The sequence below is a fragment of the Cnephaeus nilssonii genome, assembly GCF_951640355.1.
Source record: "Cnephaeus nilssonii genome assembly, chromosome: 14".
NCBI lineage: Eukaryota > Metazoa > Chordata > Mammalia > Chiroptera > Vespertilionidae > Cnephaeus > Cnephaeus nilssonii.
In genome coordinates this window covers 9,396,627-9,417,711 of record NC_137085.1, presented here as the reverse complement: position 1 = coordinate 9,417,711, position 21,085 = coordinate 9,396,627, and the positions used below count along the sequence as shown (strand labels likewise).

The 21,085-nt window shown below is 41.1% G+C and overlaps 2 protein-coding genes across 4 annotated transcripts in view; both read right to left on the bottom strand.

Moving 5' to 3' along the window:
* Positions 1-482: 482 nt before the first annotated feature.
* Positions 483-9,585, bottom strand: PDCL (phosducin like). Its single transcript, XM_079791043.1, has 4 exons — positions 9,447-9,585; positions 7,633-7,806; positions 5,289-5,470; positions 483-2,899 (listed from the first exon to the last, which is right to left on the bottom strand). Exons 2-4 carry the CDS (start codon positions 7,799-7,801, stop codon positions 2,348-2,350), a joined length of 903 nt encoding a protein of 300 aa, XP_079647169.1. The 5' UTR covers positions 7,802-7,806; positions 9,447-9,585; the 3' UTR covers positions 483-2,347.
* A 5,113-nt stretch (positions 9,586-14,698) lies between these two features.
* Positions 14,699-21,085, bottom strand: part of RC3H2 (ring finger and CCCH-type domains 2) — a 42,888-nt gene continuing 36,501 nt past the window's right edge. Inside the window, exon 21 of one of the 3 annotated variants that reach the window (XM_079790632.1) lies at positions 14,699-20,537. In XM_079790632.1, coding sequence (XP_079646758.1) covers positions 20,339-20,537 — 199 coding nt within the window. In that variant the 3' untranslated portion in view covers positions 14,699-20,338. The remainder of the gene's footprint in view (positions 20,538-21,085) is intronic. The other 2 variants (XM_079790631.1, XM_079790633.1) reach the window with 2 other exon arrangements.

The following is a 21,085-nucleotide window of genomic DNA, read 5'->3' as shown; positions in this document are numbered from 1 at the left end:
AGCTATTTTTGTTATTTTTTTTTTTATAGAGGGAGAATCATCAATGTGAGAAACATTGATCAATTGCCTCCCACACATGCCCCAACCAGAGATCAAATACGGTTGTGCCCTGACTGGGAATCAAACCCTTTTGGTGTATGGGACACCACCTAAGCCACCTGGCCAGGGCTGAAAGCTATTTTTAAACATTTCTGTTCATTATCCAATAATTCATCTTCTAGAAATCTATACTAAATGATCCAAAATATAGTCCAAAATACTAAGTGTTTTAGCAAAAAACTTGGCCTCTAAATATCCAATATTAATGGACTAGTGAATAAATTATGGTATATCTAAATAATGGAATATTATGAAGCCATTAAAATTTATTTAGAATTTTTATGTCAAAGTATTTATGATATAGTATGAAATAAAACAAAACACAGAATTAAATTCAGTAAGTTCTCAATGTTATTAAATACAATGAAAAAGACTGAAAGGAAATAAACTAGAACATTGGCAATAGTTGTCTGATTTTAATAATTTTCAGTACTTTCCACACTTTTATAATGAGCTTTTCTTTTATTGATTTCAGAGAGAAGGGAGAGGGAGAGATAGAAACATCAATGATGAGAGAGAATCATTGATTGGCTGCCTCCTGCACGTCCCCTACTGGGGATCAAGCCTGCAACCCGGACATGACACATGCCCTGAGTGGAATGGAACCATGACCTCCTCATTCATAGGTCAACGCTCAACCACTGGCCAGGCACAATGAGCTTTTATAATCAGAAAAACTAAGCATTTTCTCTTTTATAAATATATTTTATTGATTTTTTTACAGAGAGGAAGGGAGAGGGATAGAGAGTTAGAAACATCGATGAGAGAGAAACATCGATCAGCTGCCTCCTGCACACCTCCTACTGGGGATGTGCCCGCAACCAAGGTACATACATGCCCTTGACCGGAATCGAACCTGGGACCTTTCAGTCCTTAAGCTGACACTCTATCCACTGAGCCAAAGAAAGGGCCCAAGCACTTTCTTTTTGTTGATTAACTACAACAGATATTTTCAGGATCCATCATATAGTTAGTCAATTCCTAAACGGTCAGGCAAAGCGAAACTGAGAATTTTAAAGCTAATATTTAATTCCAGATTACATTTCCCTGACCCTAAAATGTACATTTTTTTAAAAGCAAAAAATAAGAGGAAAAAACATGTGACAATCACTAGTATAAATACACAGAAAGAAGACTAGAGAGATACCTGTAAAATGATATCAGGGATTATTTTTGGTTGGTGCAATTATAAGGCTTTTAAAATCTTTTTAACTTAATCAGTTTTTTAACATTTTCTACAATGAACATCCACTAGTGAGTGACAACAGGATTTGCAATAAAAAATTCTGTGCTGTTTTTCTTTTTAAGCGACAACCAACAAGCAAACTACAGCACATCCATACGATGGAATATCAACAGCCATTTACAAAATGTTGTAGAAGAGTATTGAGTAACGAAAAACGGTGTGCTATATTGGCTGACCATACTATAAACAGTATGTTCAGAATGATCCCCTTTTCTTAACAACAAACAGAATGTCTACAAAGAAAACACCCTGGGAGGAAAGTTGTGTTTTTTTTTAATCTACATTAAACAAAAAATTAATTTATTAAATAAAAGAGAAAGAGATGAGTATGTTATTGAAAGATCCTCCTTTAAAAAGGCTTTCCGGCTCCACCCAGCTCTCATCGCTAAGTTAAACTGGGCTTCCAGGCGGTCAGCATGGATCCTTCCTCCTCCTCTAGACTTTGTGCTTGGGCGGCACATGGGCCCCAGCAGCAAAGGTCGCCCTCTTTCTTGATGGGGCAAGTGCACATCGTCTAGAATCTTAGAACAGGGTCTCAGGGGGGATATTTAACCGCCTTCTTGGACTATGGGTCTGATTACAATTACAATATAATTTACAATCATTTGCTGAAGGAAATGTACTATTTACAAGTAACACACTGTAGAATCAGACGCCCAGCCCTGGCCAGGCCTCTGAGATCATCTGAAGACAGTTTCCAGGACACAGTCTTTAGGTTGCCATGGGAACAGTGAGTGGAGGCAACAAGGATGTCGTGCTGGAGAATCCGGAGTAAACAGTTCAAAAGCCTGCTTCCCTGTTACACAATTTTAAGTCGCTTTATTGCGAGCCACGCGATGATTCGGCATTCTGATTTAATCTAAGACATTCTTGACTTTACATATAATGAAAGGGACTACAAAGAATAGCTGCAGAGCCAGAAGACACAGGAAGGAATACAAATAAGCACAGAGAGGTATCTTCCAGCCCAAACAACGAGAGATCTGCGCCACCAGAGTCAGCTCAGTCTATTTCCAGATCGCTGTCCTCGCTGTGGCAGGTGGCCGAGTTCCGCACAGACGTCCGCTCCACGACTTCCTTCGCAGGGAGCAATCCACACTCCTGCAGGAAAGCTTCAAGGTCCACGGCGAAGAAGTCTTCGCCCAGCTGGTCAGTGACGCGAACGAAATTGCCAACCAAATCGCCCCCCTTGTAGACCAGCAGAGCGGGAAGGGCGTTCCTGGTGAAGCGGCGGCTGGCCCCGATCACCGAGCTCTTCACCCGGCAGAATTTGACAGCGGGGTACTCCGAGGCAAGGCAGATCATGCAGCCATGCATGGCGTCGGTCCCCGGAATGCCGTCCTCGTAGATGTGGACTATGATGAGGGTGCTTTTCCGTTCTTTGTCAATCATGTCTACAAACCTTTCTCCGCTGGGGATCTCAAACACCTGCCGGAACTGGGGCCCCTTGTGGAGCCGCCGCCGCATCTCTTCCATCCTCTGCTTCCGGTACTGCTGCAGAAACTCCTCGTCGTCTTGGTCCCCGTTCATCATGGCCATCTCCTTCAGAGTGATCTGCAGGAGGACCAGCAAGTGAGCATCCGAAACACAAACCCAACACCCGCAACAACAGTTCACGTGTACCACGTGCTTATGACGAGAGAGGCAGGCACTATGCTCAGCGATCCACATGTGTGACACTTCTGAATTCTTATGCTAACCCCATGGGAAAGGGGCCTTTCTTTCCCCCACTTTATTTTTTGTTATGTTGAGTTTCTTTAAATGTATCTTTATTGTTGAAAGTATTACAGATGTCTCCCCCCCCCCCCCCCCCGCCTTTTTTTTCCCATTGACTCCCTACATCCCATCCCTCTCCCCGAGGCCTTCGCCACACTATTGTCTGTGTTCATGGGCTATGCATATATGCATGTAAGTTCCCCAGTTAATCTCTCCCTACCTTCCCCCTCCCCTCCACCTATTTTCCCCACTTTAGAAATGAGGTTCCAAGACTTGAGATCATTTGCACAATTCACATAGGTAACAAGTGTAAGGTCAGGAATCAAACTAGATTATTTTAAAACCCAGGCTTTTAACTACTGTATTAATATTGCTTCTCGAATCCAAATAGGCAGCATCAGATAATATCACTTCACCAGCTTTGCCTTTGTTGTCAGTCTTGACAATAGATTATTTTATTCATGGTTTGTTTTTGTTGAATAGGCAACAGGACATTAAGGAACTTTAAAAAGAACACCCATAATCCCAGCCCTGCACACACACATGCACATCCCACACACACAGTACACAGTCACATGCTGAAATGGCTTTTGTTTTTATAATAGCAGTTGTGGGGGTCAAAATTAAGCTATGACCTGCTTTTGCCAGTTAGCATTACCTATATATATAAAAGCCTAAGCGACCAGCCAACCGTTCAACTGGCCGGTAGCTATGACGCGCACTGATCACCAAGGGTCAGACGCTCAATACAGGAGCAGAAACCACAGGCATGGAAACATAGAACAGACTGATGAATCTCAGAAGGAAGGGGGGAGGGGGGAGGGTGGGAAGAGATTAACCAAAGATCTTATATACATACTAGAGGCCTGGCCTGTGCCCTCTCACAACCCAGGACCCCTCGGGGGATGTCGGAAGGGCAGTTTCAGCCCGATCTCCACAGGACAGGCCAAGGGACCCGACTGGTGTACGAACCCATGCATGGGGCCTCTAGTTATATCATAAACACTTTGTGTTTTCAAATATTTTTTATAAAACGATCCATCATGTCCCATATTTTGCTTTGCCACTCCCCTATTTCTGGCATCCAGGTGGTGTCCAGTTCTGTTCTACCTCACACAACTCAGCAGGGCAGGGAGAGCCTCTCTCAAACTGTCATGTCATCATGTGACACATCGCTGCCTCAGTATGAGGAAGCACGGTGAGCAGTGGGCACACCGCCCTGCAGCCAGCTGAAGTTACTAAAGTGTCTTGCTTCTCCTGCTCTAGTGCAATAAGACAGCCCTGCCCTCGTTACAAGGCCTAGCTCTGCCTAACCTGGCACAGATTAGAGGGTGGAGGCTGAGGGACCACACTAGATCAGAACAGATGTTACTGCACCACAGCCAGCCCCGTTCTGAATTCACTGTTTTGCTTATCATTCCCAATCTTCATCCCACCTCAGAGCTCTACACTCTACCTCAGCCTACCCATTAGGGTCTTTGTTTGAGTCTAATGCCCTGACATCATCCTTCTGGTCAAGGTGAATGGCTCCTCACTTAAAGCTCTTAACGGCTTTTCCTGATCCTGGCTGGTACGTCCAGCCATGAGCTGCTCTGGGTCATAGCCAAATGATCTCAGACACTCCTAGGCATTCATCTGTGGTCAGAGGGCATGGGATGAAATAGAGAGGCCTTTTGATACTGGGAATACAGAGAGTCAGTGACCTCATTCCATACATCTTCTATTGTATTGCCTCACTGGCTTCCAGTGAAACAGAGAAACACCATGAAAAGAGCAAGAAAATCTGGCTAGTTGCAAGTCCCCTCCCATCTCTAAGCACTGGTTTCATCATCCAATAAATGGGGATAATACCACCAACCTCAGAGGATTATTGCTGAAGGCCCAAGGTCAGAGTTCAATCAAGGACAGGAAACTCACATTTACTGAGCACTTTCAGTGGACCAGGCACTGTGATGGGGATTATACCCACACGGCCCTGTGAGGTAGGGCCACTGACTTCATTTATTCAATGAAAAGCCAGACTCAGAATGGAAGAGACGTCTCCACATCACTAGTGGCTGAGCTGAGATTCATGCCCATGTGTGTCTGAGTTATGACATGACGCTATACGTTCCCCAGCATGACAGCTCCTTGGAGGCCACATCGAACACCCCATACCTCCTGAATCATTAACCCCAGTTGCAGCCGCCAGGGCAGCTCCGGAGAAGAGCCAGGGTTTAGGCATTACCTTCCCACTGATCTTCTCCTGGAGGTCCTTCTGTTTCCGTTGCTCCTCCTCTTCGTCCAGCTGGGACCTGCAGGTCATTGACAGCTTCTTGATCAGCTTTTCCACCTCCCGACACTGCTCCTCCCTTTGCTCTGTCTCCAACTGTTTGAAGCGGCGCCAGTCATTGATCACACCTTTGGGACCTGAGTCGGGGTGAACACGGAGGTAACCAAGAAGAATGGGCAAGGAGTTATGGACCAGCTCACATCGGTCTAAAGCTCCCCCCATCGACTCCACAGCGACGCTCACAGAGGGCAGCGTAGTCTACACACAATGATGTCCATGCAGCATAGTTTGCCATACCTAAAGGGCCAAGCTAAGGGTCCAACGTTAAGAGATGCTATTTAATTGATGTTAAATAAATTATGATTCACCTACCCAAAGGAAAGTATAGGAACTCTTAGAAAGAGATAGCTCTGTTTCCTGCCATGAAAGATGTTCAAATATATTAGATTAAAAAAAAAAAAAGGAGGGGGGAGCAAAATGCAGAACACCATAGAAAAAGAACTGTATGTTCATAGAAAAAGGGCTAGGAGGATGTTAACCTTGGTTGTCTCTAGGTAACAGGATCTAAGGGGACCAGAGAGAGAACTTTTCCTTTTTCCTTCCTACACTTCTGTATGATCTGAATTTTTATAACATTATGGCAGGTTGTTCTGTTATTCGAGCTACCCCCCACACCACCCTGCCCCATGTATATAACCTTGCCCCTTGCCATGTGACTTTCTCTGGCCAATGGATTCTGAGCAAAATATGTATGAGCCATTACATGTCCCCAGCAGCCCTCTCTTGCTCCCTGAGCTTGGCCATGAAAAAGGCATGTCTTTCAGCTAGTTCCCAGGAGGAGAGGACATGTGAAGCAGAAGCAGAGCTGCTGCTGACCCCACAGGGAGCATGCAACATGACTGAGAAATACACAGCTAAGAATCTATGTAAAGAAAATACTACCGAGAAATGCTAAGAAAACCTGAATAAATGGAAAGGCAGTGCCTTATTTCTGACTAGAGCGACCCAACATCACACAAGGGTGCCAATAACCCCTAAGTTAATCTACTTTTTAGTGAATTCCCAGTGAAAATACATGATTACACATATGTGTGTGTGCTCCTAAATTTGCTTTGGAAAAACACAAAAGTAAAAGTTAGGAAAATAATGACATAGAAGAGTCCTGAGGAGGGACTAGCCTTACCATACTAAAACATCGTAATACCGTATTTTAAAACTGTGATTAGTACAGTAAAAGACAAATCAGTGGATGAATGAATTTATAAGTGTAAAAAATAATAAAATTATAAATACACTAAGAAAAAGCATGGGACAGTTTTTTATAATCCTAAAGAAAGGCCTTTTAAGTAAGAAACAAAATTAAGGAACTATAAAATAATGCTTTTAAGTACATAAAAACAAATATTTCTTGCCAGGAAAAAACCTCAAAGTCAAAAGACAAACAAAAAAATATTTCACCTCATACTATAGATTAATTTCCTTAATATATAGCTCCCTAAGAAGAAAACGACCAAGCAAAGCACTCAATTTTTAAATAAGTAAAGAATATGAAAATCTAACGTTATGAAAAGAGGCTCAATATCACTCTTAAAAATAGAGAAAATAAAACTACAATGAGTTACCATTTGTCATCCAGCCGATGGCAAAGATAAAAAAGTGTGGGAACAGCCCTAACTGGTTTGGCTCAGTGGATAGAGTGTTGGCCTGCGGACTCAAGGGTCCCAGGTTCGATTCCAGTCAAGGGCATGTACCCTGGTTGCGGGCACATCCCCAGTATGAGGTGTGCAGGAGGCAGCCGATTCATGTTTCTCTCTCATCTATGTTTCTAACTCTCTCTCCCTCTCCCTTCCTCTCTGTAAAAAAAATCAATAAAATATATTTTTTAACAAAAGTGTGGGAACAAAGCAGGAGGGCAAGTGTACGGAGAAACACTGTCCTCCTGGCTAAAGTATAAAACAGTGCCACCTCAACTTGACAGCAATGTGGAACTACTAAAATGAAAAAAAATGTAAATATGCCATTTCTAGGAATTTATACTACCAATGTACTCATACCTATGATTTACGTGTTATCAAACGAATACTAATTTGAGAAGGACTCAAACTCAGGCCAATCTGTGTTCATTGCCATAGTGCTATGCATACATGTTTGTATTGTGCAGTAACGTGGCTAGAAATGACAACACCAAATCTCTGGAAGTGGGGCTGGAATTAGAGGGATTTCATCAGGAGACTTCCAACTGATACATATTTACCTGACATTTTTAAACCTATTCCCAGAGCTCAGGGATTTCCAGTACCTGTGTTAACGGAGATGCCTTCGCCTGCCAACTTAGCATCTGCAGGCCTCGAACTGCCGGCCAGGGCACCCCTGCCTCTGTCCTTGTCCTTGTGGTCGTCCTCATCCTCACTGCTGCTGTAATAGTACTGCAGCTTCTCCCCCAGCAACTTATCATCCAGGGTGGTCATGGTGCCTGGGAGAGAGGAACAAACACATCAGGCTCTTTGCTGGCTTGAACCAGGCAGACTTGAATCTGAAGAGCAGGAGCTCACTTGTGCTGAGATCACACTGTTTAGAGGACGCTAAAAGCGATTTTTTTTTTTCATCAGCAGGATCTCAACAAATCCATATCACGACTCTGTGTGATAGGGTTAATCATCTGTTTGTGTAGAAGGTAAAACAGAGGCTCAGATAAGGGAAGTTTCTTTGCCAAACTTCACAGCAAATGGTGGAGCTGGGTTCAGGGGCCCAGGGAGGCCTGACTACAAAAAACTGAAGGTGTCAGCCCTAGCTGGTTTGGCTCAGTGGATAGAGCGTCAGCCTGCAGACTGACTGAAGGGTCCCGGGTTCGATACTGGCCAAGGACACATGCCTGGGTTGCAGGCTCGGTCCCCAGTAGGGGGCGTGCAGGAGGCAGCCAATCAATGATTCTCTCTCATCATTGATGTTTCTATCCCTCTCTCCCCCTCTCCCTTTCTAAAAATCAATAAAATATATATATATTTTTTTAAAATGGTGTCAGCCACAATCTTCTGAATAAGGGACACTAGTACTTAATAAGTGCAGTGGCTTGAAGTCTACTCACTGACTGGAGGTTTTATCTACACATTTAGGTTTAGGTTTTCCTATCAATTAAGACTGCTGGGTAATTGAAACACTGGGTAAGCATCCTCAGGAAAATCTCAAAAAGGATCAACAGGATGATGCTGAGTCGCTAAGTCAATCACTTGCCTGTCTGTTGCCTTCAGCCCAGTCAGCACACTGAAGGCAGATGGATGAGGTCTGAAGCCCTACCAACTCTGGCTAAAAGAAGGGCCCATGACAAGATTTTACTTCTTTCCAAGCTCTTAAAGGACAACTGGAGCCAATATTCTGCATCAGAAGAAGCCTGGGACATTTTGAGAGCAAGGCACAGCTTAGCCCCTCGCAATCCTGCTAGCAGATCCAACAGGGAGGGTGAAAACGGTAGCATTCCTTCCTTGAAGCTTAGCAGTACTGTGTTTCCTTCATTCCCCGAGCCTGTTACACTCCCTTACAAAGTGACTCGCCCACAGGGCAGGGAGCTCTAGAAAGCAGGGACCTCTAACGCCCAGCAGCAGGCCTCTGCACCATCTGCTAAGCCCAAATGGAGACAGACTGGATGGGTGGGGGAACCTGGGGACCCCAGCAGGAAGAGGGGTGCACAGGAGGCAGGGTTAATTGAGAGAAAGGAGCAGGTGCTAAGAGGAGGCACAGAACCAAACGTAACAGGTGTGGAGGGGCCAAGGCGGTGCACCGTGGGCAGAGAGCGACTGGGCGGTGGGGTGCTCGGTGAGGACGCGGCCCGTGGAGGGGTTCGCGGAGGAGGCGGGGCCGCTGAAGGGAGCGCCGTGAGGGCGGGGCCAGCAGACGGGGTGGAGCAGAGGGCGGGGCCTGCAGAAGGGCTGGCGGGGAAGGCGGGGCCGGTGGAGGGGCACGCGGAGGGGCCAGCCGAACCTTTGTGGGAGCCCGATGGAGGTGGGGCCAGCGGAGGAGGCGGGGCAGGGAGATCGCGGAGACCACGGGGGTCGAGGGCACCGCGGGCCAAGCTGGCTCGCCCACCCCCCGTATTCCACCCGCTTCTTCCCCGCTGACCTCAGCGCAGTCCTGGCAGCTCCGGACACTCCGGAAGAAAGGGAGCGCTCAGTTGGAGGGGAGAGAAGTGGGCCAGCGCCTGGAGCACCGAGAGAAAAGCCGCCGCTGCCCGGACTGCGCTGACCAATGGGCCGGCCTTCCTGTGTCAGGGCCGAAGCACGCAGCCCAATTGGAGAAAGCCCCTCTCGGGCCGAGGGCGGGGCTACGGGTCCCACTCTGGGACAAAACACCTCGACAATAGTAATACGCTTTCGTTTTCTTTGTTTTTTAAATACTACGAAAAGCTGCATTCTGTATGCCCAGCCTTGAACAGGAAAAACATTTATTTCGTTACCTTTGAAATTTTCGAACTATTCCATATACATATTTTAGTAGACCTTATTGACGAGAGAGAGAGAGAGAGAGAGAGAGAGAGAGAGAAAGAGAAACATCCATTGGTTGCCTCCCATACGCGCCCAGACAGGATGGAACTGCAACCTAGGTCTGTGCCCTGACGGGAATTGTACGGGAGGACGCTCCAACAAATTGAGCCACCCAGGCAGGGGCATGTACTGGTATATTTTTTATTGTTCTTAATCACATCACGTCTATTATGACAGAATCAGAGACATTAAGTACTATGCCCAAGAACACACAGCTCTTGAATAAAAATTTTAAAAAATCTAGGTCCATGGCAACTAAACGCGGTGTGCAATCCTGGGTTGTATCCTAGGACAAGAAAAGGACTGGATGGGTGGGGGACCCTGGGGACCCCAGCAGGAAAAGGATTGCACAGGAGGCAGGGTTAATTGAGAGAAAGGAGCAGGTGCTAAGAGGAGGGAAAAGGACAACTGACAAAACTGAATAAGGCCTATTAACTAATAATAGTCTTGTATCAATAGTTTTGATAAGTGAACTACAGGTTATGTGAGATGTTAACCTTTGGGGATGTGGGTTAAAGAGAATAGGTGAACTTTACACTATTTTTGCAACTTTCTCAAAACCTAAAATGATTTCTGAGTCCTTATTGAGGTGTCCAGTACACACCACAAAGTAATTCATAGAAAGCTTTGTGTAAATTGAATCATTCAAAATAGACTAAAATTATACACTGTTTAATACAGGACTCTTAATTTAAGAAAGAAACTCTTTCGTTTGGTGGTTTGGTTGGTTTTGTGTTTGTTTGTTTTTTGTTAATCCTCACTAGAGGATATTCCATTGCTTTTCAGAGAGAGTAGAAGGGAGGGAGGGCGGGGGAGAGTGAAGAACATCAATGTGAGAGAAATACATGCCTCCCACAGGAGCCCTGACCAAGAGGGGTAGGGAGTGAATATGAAACCCAGGTACAGGTGCCCTTGATCAAGATTCGAACCTGTGACCCTTCGGTGTGCAGGCCGACACTCTTAACCACTGAGCAACACTGGCCAGGGCAAGAGAAAGATTCTTAATTTATGGTTCTGCGACCATCTGAAATTGCAAATTTGTATATGTGCATATTTTTTCTGAGAAGCTGTTTGTTCAGGCTATCAAGAGTCAGAACCCTCCCCCGCCCCCAAATATAAGAACAATTAATTGGACAGATCCTATGGTAACTTTCTGTATTTTTGTTTGCATGAACTGCTGACTTGAATATGCTTATGATCTGCTTTTAAGTGACCAAACCAGCACCCAGCAACAGTGCCTCTTCATAGGAGATTCCCCATAAATATTTGTTAAGTCAATACTAGATGCATACTTTGCTTTGAATTTTATTTTTACTCACAGCCCCCTGAAACAGGGGTCTTCTTCATCCATGGTGGTTCCTTGTCCTTCAGAATCCACGTTAAGGCTGTAATCCTCAGTACTGCCCAACAATCCCAATACTCGCCCCCACTCTCCCAATCTCTAAGAGAAGCAATTCACACCTCTTCTTTCAGATCTTCAACACTCCCTTCCCTCTCCTAGCTCAGTTTATAACCCTAATTCCTATTTCACCTGAAAAATAGAAGCAATCAAAATAGACTTGCACTTGCCCTAGCTACTTTGGCTCAGTGGATAGAGCGTTGGCCTGTAGACTGAAGGGTCCCAGGTTCGATTCTGGTCAAGGGCACATTCCCTGGTTGCAGGCTCGACCCCCAGTAGGGGGCGTGCAGGAGGCAGCCACTCAGTGATTCTCATCATCAATGTTTCTATCTTCCTCTCCCTTCCTCTCTGAAATAATATATATATTTTTATATTTTATATATATATATTTAAAAAAATAAGAGAGACTTGTACTTGAGCCCCCCCTCAAGGTATACCTTTAGCCAGCAATTCCATCCTGGGAGTTCATCATATAGACATACTTGCATGAATATATTATTTACTTTTTTAAAAAGCAAGGTAAAGAACATTATGTATTAGTTTCCTGTCTTCTGCATAAAAACATGTGAACAAATGTTTGCTTATGTATGCATAAAGAAAATCACTGAATATATATATATATATATATATATATATATATATATATATATATGAAATTTTTAAAGTTACTTCTGAAGGACAGATGAGAATCAGGAGTGGGAGACTTTTATATAACTTAATATAATTTTAGTATAACTTTTAAAAATATATTTTTAGAGGAGGGAGGAACATTGATGTGAGAGGAATACATTGGCTGCCTCCTACATGCCCTCTATCAGAAATTGAGCCCACAACCCAGGCATGTGCCCTGACCAGGAGTCAAACTGGCAACCTTTTGATTTACAGGACAATGCCCAAACAACTGAGCCACACCAGCCAGAGCCATATGTGTGATTTTTAATCATCTGAAAGTATTACCTATTCTGTTCCAAAAATATTGATCTGTAATCTTGCATTTTTTTGGTATTGTCATTGTCTCATTTTGGTACCAAGGTTATATTGGTCTAATACAACCAGTTAGGAAGTTCCCTCCTCCTCTATTTTCTGAAAGTTTCTGTAAATTGGTGTTTTTCTTCTTTAAATGTTTAACAGAATTCACCTGTGACACCATCTGGGCCCAGAGTTTGCTTTGTGGGAAGGATTTCATAATAAATTCAATTTCTTTAGTGGATAGAGGGCTATGGCCGGCAGCTTCTAATGGCTCCTGTCTGATAAACAATTCATTGCCTCTCAGTTCCCAATTAACCCTTCTTGCTTTGCAGTAATGAACAGAATTCCATTAAGCATCTGTGCTTTGCAGTGAGCACAATGATAAGCTTTCTCAGTAGACGGCATTGGAGAGGCAGTGGTCAGTGGTATGGCTGTGAGGACATCCAATGGAGATTTTCCCCAGCCATGTGGGTCCAGTACATATGGTCCCTTGATAACCTTGCAGCCTCCGTCTGGCTCAGCAATAATTTTTCCATGAACCTCTCAACAGGGAAATTGGTACCCTGAAGATGGAGGTATAGCCTGGGGAGCGGAGGAATACCGGAGACTGAGATTTGAACATGTTAAGTTGGAGATGTTTAGTAGAGATCCCAATGGAGATGTTCAATAGACTGTCCTACCTAAACTGTCCACAGTGTTGAGAATTACCACTCCCACCTTACAAAAGCTCACCACCTGGTTGCATTATATTCCTTCTGGTTGTGTTATTCCTCATTATCTACATACACCTTTTATTTACTTCTTGTCTGTCCCTCAAACTCTAAGTTTCACGAGGTGAGAGACTAGTTCATTCCTGTGTCCCTGTTGCCTAGTACATAGTGCATTCTCAGAATTATTTGTTGAATGGGCCTCTGAAAACGATCTGGACCTGAACATTTGATGACGGGTGTTTTTAATGCACCTGGGCAAAGACAGGCCGCAAACCCTTTTACGTTCATTATGGCAGTGGTTCCCAAACTTTTCTGCACATTGGAAGCACCTCTGGAGCTTCAAAAGGACTGATGCCTGGCTCCACCCCTAGAGATTGTGATCTAATCGGTCTGAGGTGTGATCTGGGTTTTGGGATTTTTAAAACCTCCTGAGGTGATTATAATGTGCAGGTTGGACCGAACATAAACTGATGAACAAAGAGATCCAGAGACAGAGAAGCATCGAACAGACCGTCAAACCTCAGAGGGAAGGCAGGGGAGGATGGGCCAGGGAGGGGTGGGGGAAAGTAAGGGATCAACCAAAGAACTTGTCTGCATATTAAGTATAACCAATGAACACAGACAAGAGGGGGGTGAAGGCCTGGCTGGGGGGCGGGGGCAGGCTGGGAGAGGACAATGGGGGGAAAAGGGGACATATGTAATATTTTCAACAATAAGGAATTAAAAACGTAGTCTTTGCATGATCATTACTTGGCTATTAACTATACAGGAAATAAAACCTTCCTGGAATTTCATTTCCTTCATTATGTTGCCTCTCTTTTGCCTGGATCAACGATCCATGGTTCTTCCTCTTGTTGCCGATTTCAGTGGTCAGTCCAGGGTTACATGTTTCACAAATAACTGTTCTCAGCAATGAGGTCTGGGATTCTAATACAAATTTAATCCACAATAACGTGCAGATGTCCAATATGCCCCCTACAACAAATCCCATCAATTGCTCTCTCCTACTTTTCAAATCCATCTCTTTCCCTCCCTCCTCGCTTTGGCCATGCTCTACACTTACATTGACATGGCCTCCCTGCTGGTCTACCTCCAGCTTCAACTCACACTACTGCCAAAGCGATCTTTCTAAAAGCCTAAGTTGTTCAGATCATCTAACTTCTGGGACTCCCTAGTAGTGTCTTTAGTATGATGTTCAATGTCCTTCATAGAGGGCCCTACCTACCTCATCTAGCTGTATGACCCTGGGCAAATTCTCTAAGGACTCTAACTCAGTTTTCTTATCTGTAAAATGATGGCAATGGTAATAGATTGTAATATACCTACAGCCCTTAAAACTGTGTCTGTAACATATTAAGTGCTCTAAGAGGTTAGATAATCTATTCCTTCTACAGTAACATTTATGGGGAAAATAGGTTCCAACCACTACCACCACCACCCCCTCTGGGAAGTAGAGCAAGGACAGACTTGAATCAGAATTCTCATTCCACTACTTTCTAGTTTTGAGGTCTTGGGTAAGTCAACCGCTCAAATATAAAAAAGGAGTAATAACTACAGAGAAGGGCTGTTTTCTCCTTATCTTTGCTTGGTGAAATATTATTCAGCCTTCAAGGTCTAGCCCAAGGTCATTTTTCAAAGTACCTCCTCCAGCTAACCACCGCTACTACCTGCCTCATGATATCCCTTTTGGAGCTTCCACACACCCTACATTGGAACATAGTTCACTGAGCTGGTTATTCAGATTGGTCTTTCCTTTTTTCACAGTGAGCTTCTAGAGAAAGGGCTCACATTTCATTAACCTTTAACCTTAAAGACCAGTACAAACAGGGGCTTCAAATATATCAGCCAAGTGAATAAATTAAACTACTCAAGGCCCAGTGAAAAGGGCCATTTTCTGAGCCATTTTGACAGCACTGTCTTCACACTTCCACAACACATTGCTTTGTATTAGTTATTTGTGTATTTTCTCCACTAGGAGAAATACTGTGAGTTCAATACCTTGAACTACTAGTATTATCTTTGTTCTCATCTCCCACTGAATAAATGACGTGACTGATCGAATTAAGGAATATTTCAATCTCTCTGGTCTATTCCTTTCAGATCCTTCCCAATGATGCATACATATATAAATCTCAACTTAAGAAATATCTGATAGCTTAGTTAAGCCAAAAAATATACCAAGGAAATCAAGATAACTAAAATGTATCAAAAACCTTAATATTGACACTAAACAAACAACTTTTAAGGTGGACAAATAATTTTATTTTGTGCATGCAAATACATGTCAAGTACTGCAAACTTTTTCCATCAATTTTCTCTCAAACACTGAAAATCATGATGCTCTATTCTGTGAACAGCCAAAGCTAATATCTCTTCACTTCAGTCCTACAGAAAAAACACACAGAATTCACTCTTCGCTATTCACTACCATCACAACCCTCATTGTTCCATCTCTGCCCTCCCCCCATATACAGGCCTTATAAGTCCTAGCCTTCCCCCACTTAATCCTATTCCTATAGCACAAAGGGAAACATTACAATTTGGAAATTCAAATTGAAATAAATGGAATAGAATTTATTCCCATATATATTCCCCATTTCATTGTACAGAATTATTTTAAATTATAGTTTTAAATAGAAGCTGAGTATATGCCTTAAAAATGAGCATTAAATCCATCTTAGAGATGGTGCCTGCTTTTTACATGATGGGTGTACACCATCTTTAATTTCATTTACATTTCAATCGAACAATAGATTTGCAAAGAAAATGTCTAATACAGACGTAAAAATATTCACACTAGAGCTTCACAATCGGTTGTACAATTGACAAACAGGCCTCTTTTCCCAAACTTTCCAGCTAAGCAAATTTATAAAATGTAATCAATGCAACAAGAAAAACATTTCTCTTTCACTTCCAGGGAAAAGAATATGCAATAAACAGTATAAATGCAGACAGCAGTTGCTGTAAGCTAACCACGATACTCCCAAGTGGCTGTACAGTGGATATGTGCAGTACAAATAAAAGCCACATGTGTTGTATCACAACTACAGTATAATTGTTTGCCCAGCTAAGAGAATGCATGCACTTCCATGCCTTGGGTTATAAAGTGAGGCCTAATTCTTGACAGATCGATGGAATATATGCAAATGACCTTGTCTTTTGGCAGTACTAAGTGCAGCCAGTGTCTGTGTTCCACTGGTTTGAAGATATTTTTAAATTTTTATTTAAAAAAACCACAACTGCCAATTTTGAATTGGGGGAATAACTGCTCTTGGAGTAAAAATAAGACTCCACTCAAATGTAGAGTGCTCTGATCAGTGGCCTTGACACTTTGTATTCCCTCGCCAGCAAAGGGATACAAAGAAACCGCTAGTATAAAGGAGTAACTAGCAAATTTATTCAATTTATCCAGAAAACGGGATACTCCTTGAGCATATTCATTTTTGTTCTGCTTGCAGAAGGGGTTCTTATGTAGGAGTTACAGTAAGTGATCCCATCAACACTCTTCATTCTCTAAAACATAAGACAAGTTCTTCCAGTTAACTAATACATAGTTGCAGTGTAACTTTCCCCTGTAATGACTAGTCACCAATACTGGTGACAGTCTGCTCAAAAAATGACTCAAAGAAACTAGGGAAGAAATATTCAGATTCGAAGTTGAAATCACATGCTGAATCTGATCATCACAAATTCCACCCATTAACAAGATAACCACGACTTTAACATCTAAAATGCAAAAAACAAACTAAACAAAAAACAAACCAAAAAAATATACAAGTTAGATGGTTTTTAAAACAATGTTTTCAAATGTTTAAATAATCCCATTTTAAATTCCTACAAACTGCTGTGCATCCTGTAATTTTCTCAAGGTAGCATGTAAAATTGGAATGTGCTTTATGTAACAGGGTGGGGCAAAAGTAAGTTTATAGTTGTCCACAGATTTCTATGATCAACTGTGAGCTTACTTTTGCCCCACTACTTAGAACTTGAAATTTGAGTGAAAGTAACTAGATCCACACAAATGGACATTTTCAGCCCTAGATTAGGAGGTTTCTTTCATTCTCTTGTGAGAATAAATAGCTTCTATGAAAAAATCAGGGCCACTGACCCAATGAAGTACCTTCTCTTGAAAATACAATCCACAACTTTCATGCATGACATTGGTATATCAGGTGGTATTGAAAGATGAAGTCATGGCAGCAAAGACAAGGAAATCTGCTTTGTTTAGAAATACATGTGTAACTTTCTCAGAATTTACCAAATGAAATTAAACAACAAAAGAGAAATACTGATGCTACATTCACAGTATCTAAATGAGGCACATGGACTTCAGAATGGGACTTAGAAATTGAAAAACATAAACAGTGGAAAAACAAAACCCAACAAAAACAAACAAAACACCATTTCCCACTTTCCAGATCTCAGACTACTGTTTTCTAATTACAGCATAGGTAACACATGCAGTTTAGTTACCAATATTATAAATTTCTTCTCCGATTGCTTTATATCCTTTGATTTCTAACATATATATACATCACATGTTGGTAAAAGGGTCAAATGACAAGGATTGCCCCCAATTTTAAAAAGTCACATCTTATGTCTGATTTGTGTTTTTTCTTCTATGACATCAGCAGGTACCATTTTGAAGAAGGATCAGATAAACTGAACTTTCTTCTAAAGTGGCAGAGAACCAATGTCTTTACTTCACATTAAACCCATGAGAAACAAGATGGCTACTACATAAAGAATACCATACAGAATAATCCCACACAGAAACAATTCCTATGTTGTTAGTGAGAATGAGAGAAAGTTTTTAAGATCAGGGAGTTATTGTTTTATGGGATCACCTGCTGCAAGACAAGCATTATTTTAATATTAATGTTCTGAGAAATACCAATAAGGTTGGCAGGTATATAAAATACACTGATGCAAATGTAATTTCACTGGACAAGTAGGCAAACACCTAAGCAGTTTATCCCAACCCCCTCCAGAAGAGCACAACCACGTTTCAAAATCTTGATTTTAAAATTAAAAAGATATGGTTAAATACACAAGATCAATTTATGTAGTATATATCCACCCTCAGAGCGTGCTGAAGATGTTTTGCGTAGTTCTGTTGCACAGAGGGTTCTTTCCCTGAGGGCACATAAGGAGCTCTCGAACTGTTAATAGGTCTCTATTTTGTAACAAAATAGCAATTTTTAAATCTTAAAAAAAAATACATTACCTTCAACATGGAAGATCTCACTATTTAAATATCCATGAAATAGACATTATGGTTTGCATATCCTTTTTGGAAACACAAACAGCAAATAAAGTACATTGGAAGCATTTCAAATGTAATAAGCGCATATTTATAGAAAGGTTCTGATATAAATTATATAACAATCATGTTCCTGTAATATCCTAGGCTAATTTATAATGTCAGAAATAAGTTAATGTAACATGGTTTAAAACTCTTGTTCCTATGCATTTCAGGTTACAGAGTGAAATAAATAAAATGTCTTTGTAGGGATAGGGAGCACTGGCCATGGCAAAAAAGTACAGTACTAATAATCGAAGGAAACTAAGTCAAGGCTACTGTGCTGTTATGTTACAAACATCTTCATACAGTTGAGTATTAAATAAATGTGTAAGATCTTCCATACTGACACCAGAATATCAAAACTACCCCTTTGTTTCTCAGGTATATTTACAACTTATCAGTCACCTTATGAGCATGTTCATTAAGACAGGTATCAAACACCAGTATTTACTCATTCTGATCAAGAAATTTCAGGGAAATGTGAACCCTCCCGCCCCTGGAAATGCGCACAAAACTTTTTATCAAAATCTTATCTGATACAATTCTGTGGTTTTGTAAAACAACTAAATAGCTCAGACGACCAATAACATGATCCTGTTTAAGCATTTTGCTAGCAGGAAAAGCCCTTACATACAGTACACCTGGTGAAAGATCAGCTTGGCTTAAAATATTCCAGTACAATTTTCAGAGTAAACAACTTCACAGAAGTTAATTAAAAAAATAGTAATAAAAGTCAAACTAATCTTAAAGAAATGGGGGAAAACAAACCATAGGTAAGATCACCAGGAAGGAATGCCCAACTTTTGCTTTCACATGTTGACTGAAATTTAGGTTTCAATAAAATACCTCCAAAAAATCTGGGGTATGCCTAGTTGAATATACTGCATACTTTCAGATGCCAAGTCAAAACACTTTCAGTCACATGTTAGCAGGGCAGAAATTATTCATGTTTTTAAGTATGAATAAAGGTTAGCCAATGTTCTATTATTACATGGTTCGTAGTCTTATCAACCTAACAGTAAAAAAAAAAAAAAGGGAAAATTAAACCCCAACATCAAGTAACAATAAACAATATTTAACCAAGATAATGCAATGAACATCCAAAATAATTAGTTTAAATTAAAAACCCAGCAATACCATCTTGTTAGTCAGTGCAAACGCTACATACAGGGTTTTCTCAAGAAAGCTGAAAGCACCTGATTCTTTTGCCAAGTCATCAGAATCAATAATGTACAGGCTTAAATCTGCATTTTAAAAAACTGCCATTACATTAGTGCATAATTTATCAAAATTGTAAAAACGATTCTGCATAACTTAGGAGAATTTAATATCTAGTACATCAGCTGAAAGACTTAGGCACTTGGTTATATATTTAATTACTTCAACAAGTAGCCTGTGTATAAATATTAACAAAGCAGAAACTATTATTGAAAAATGGAAAATTAAAAAAAATTTAAATGCTACAGATAAAAGCACTGCACCACAATCCTACATATAATGCAGTAAAGAAAGCTAGTATATAACCCTGCAAAATTCTATGGTAAGAACATCTAACTCCACTCTTCAAAGTAAAAAACAAAAATAAAAAAATCCATGCAAAGTCCCATGAAAAAGATAAATAAAGCAGCTGGAATGAGATGGAAATTTCTCTTAGTGAAACATAAAATAGAAATAAATAAGTTAATTAAGTCTACTTTCACTAGATGTATCATTGTAGGATCCTGCTAGTTTAATAACTGAGTTGTTAATTTTCTATAGAAGCCATTTAAAATAGGAAATGGCTCAGTTACTGCACCGGATTGCTACAAACTCATAAAAAGCTGCTTGAAGCTTAAGTTAAATGTCCAAATTCCAATCACTTCTGGAAAGTGAACATGTTACACCCTAGTAAATTTTCTTTTTTTCTTTTTTCATAATGCTAATGCAAGAGGGCTTGAAGTATCAAAGAGTCCACAGGAACTGGATGCCCCCAGTAATATCTTTTTTTTAAAAAAAATATACATTATATAATATATATTATATATATATAAAAAGCTAGTGTAAATGCTTCCATGGTATGGTCACAAATTTGAAAGATGAATCTCCTTTCAGCTGTTAACCATCTTCCCATTTGCAACAACAGGTTTTAAAAAGTCATTTTTATCTTCAGACATAACATGAGTTTTCAGAATGAGGTTGCCAACGCTGACAGATGTGGTGATGGGGAGGCAACTTGCATTGCTAATGGACACTGGAAGTGGCTGGCTAAAGCAAGCCGTTACTGGCAGAATTGTTTTTTGCTCCTCCCTGAGAAAAAAAATAAATGACATTGAAAACAAATTAGCTTTACTTAATACATATGTAAAAAGTTATACCAAACTTTAAGAGCCTCTAGCAAAGGCATGTCTTTAACACTAAAAAGTATCAGAGATCACTAAAAATGTCCCATTTTTCCAATAATTAAAATACTGGTTAATTTCAGACCAACAAACTATCAAGTTTAAGATTAGCCCATATTTTTTACAGTAATTATACACAGTGGCAATATTAAAACCAAGTTCTCTTACCAAGATTTTTAAAAAGGGAAACCCTTCATATAGGTTTTAACTCTCCATTTTGTAGTTTATAAGATTAGCTATCAGACTGAGGAGTATAACCTGATGCTAGAGCACAAAGACTAATTTTTACCCCAAGAAAAAGTAAATTTCAGGCTACTAAAATGGACTACTTTGTTAGTTCAAATTTAGTTCTTCTCTCCTAAAAATCTAGACTGACCAAAATCATTGCCCATTACATAAGGTCTTCCCCTCACAGGATAAAAAAAGAGTCAAAAATGAATTAAAGACCACATCTAT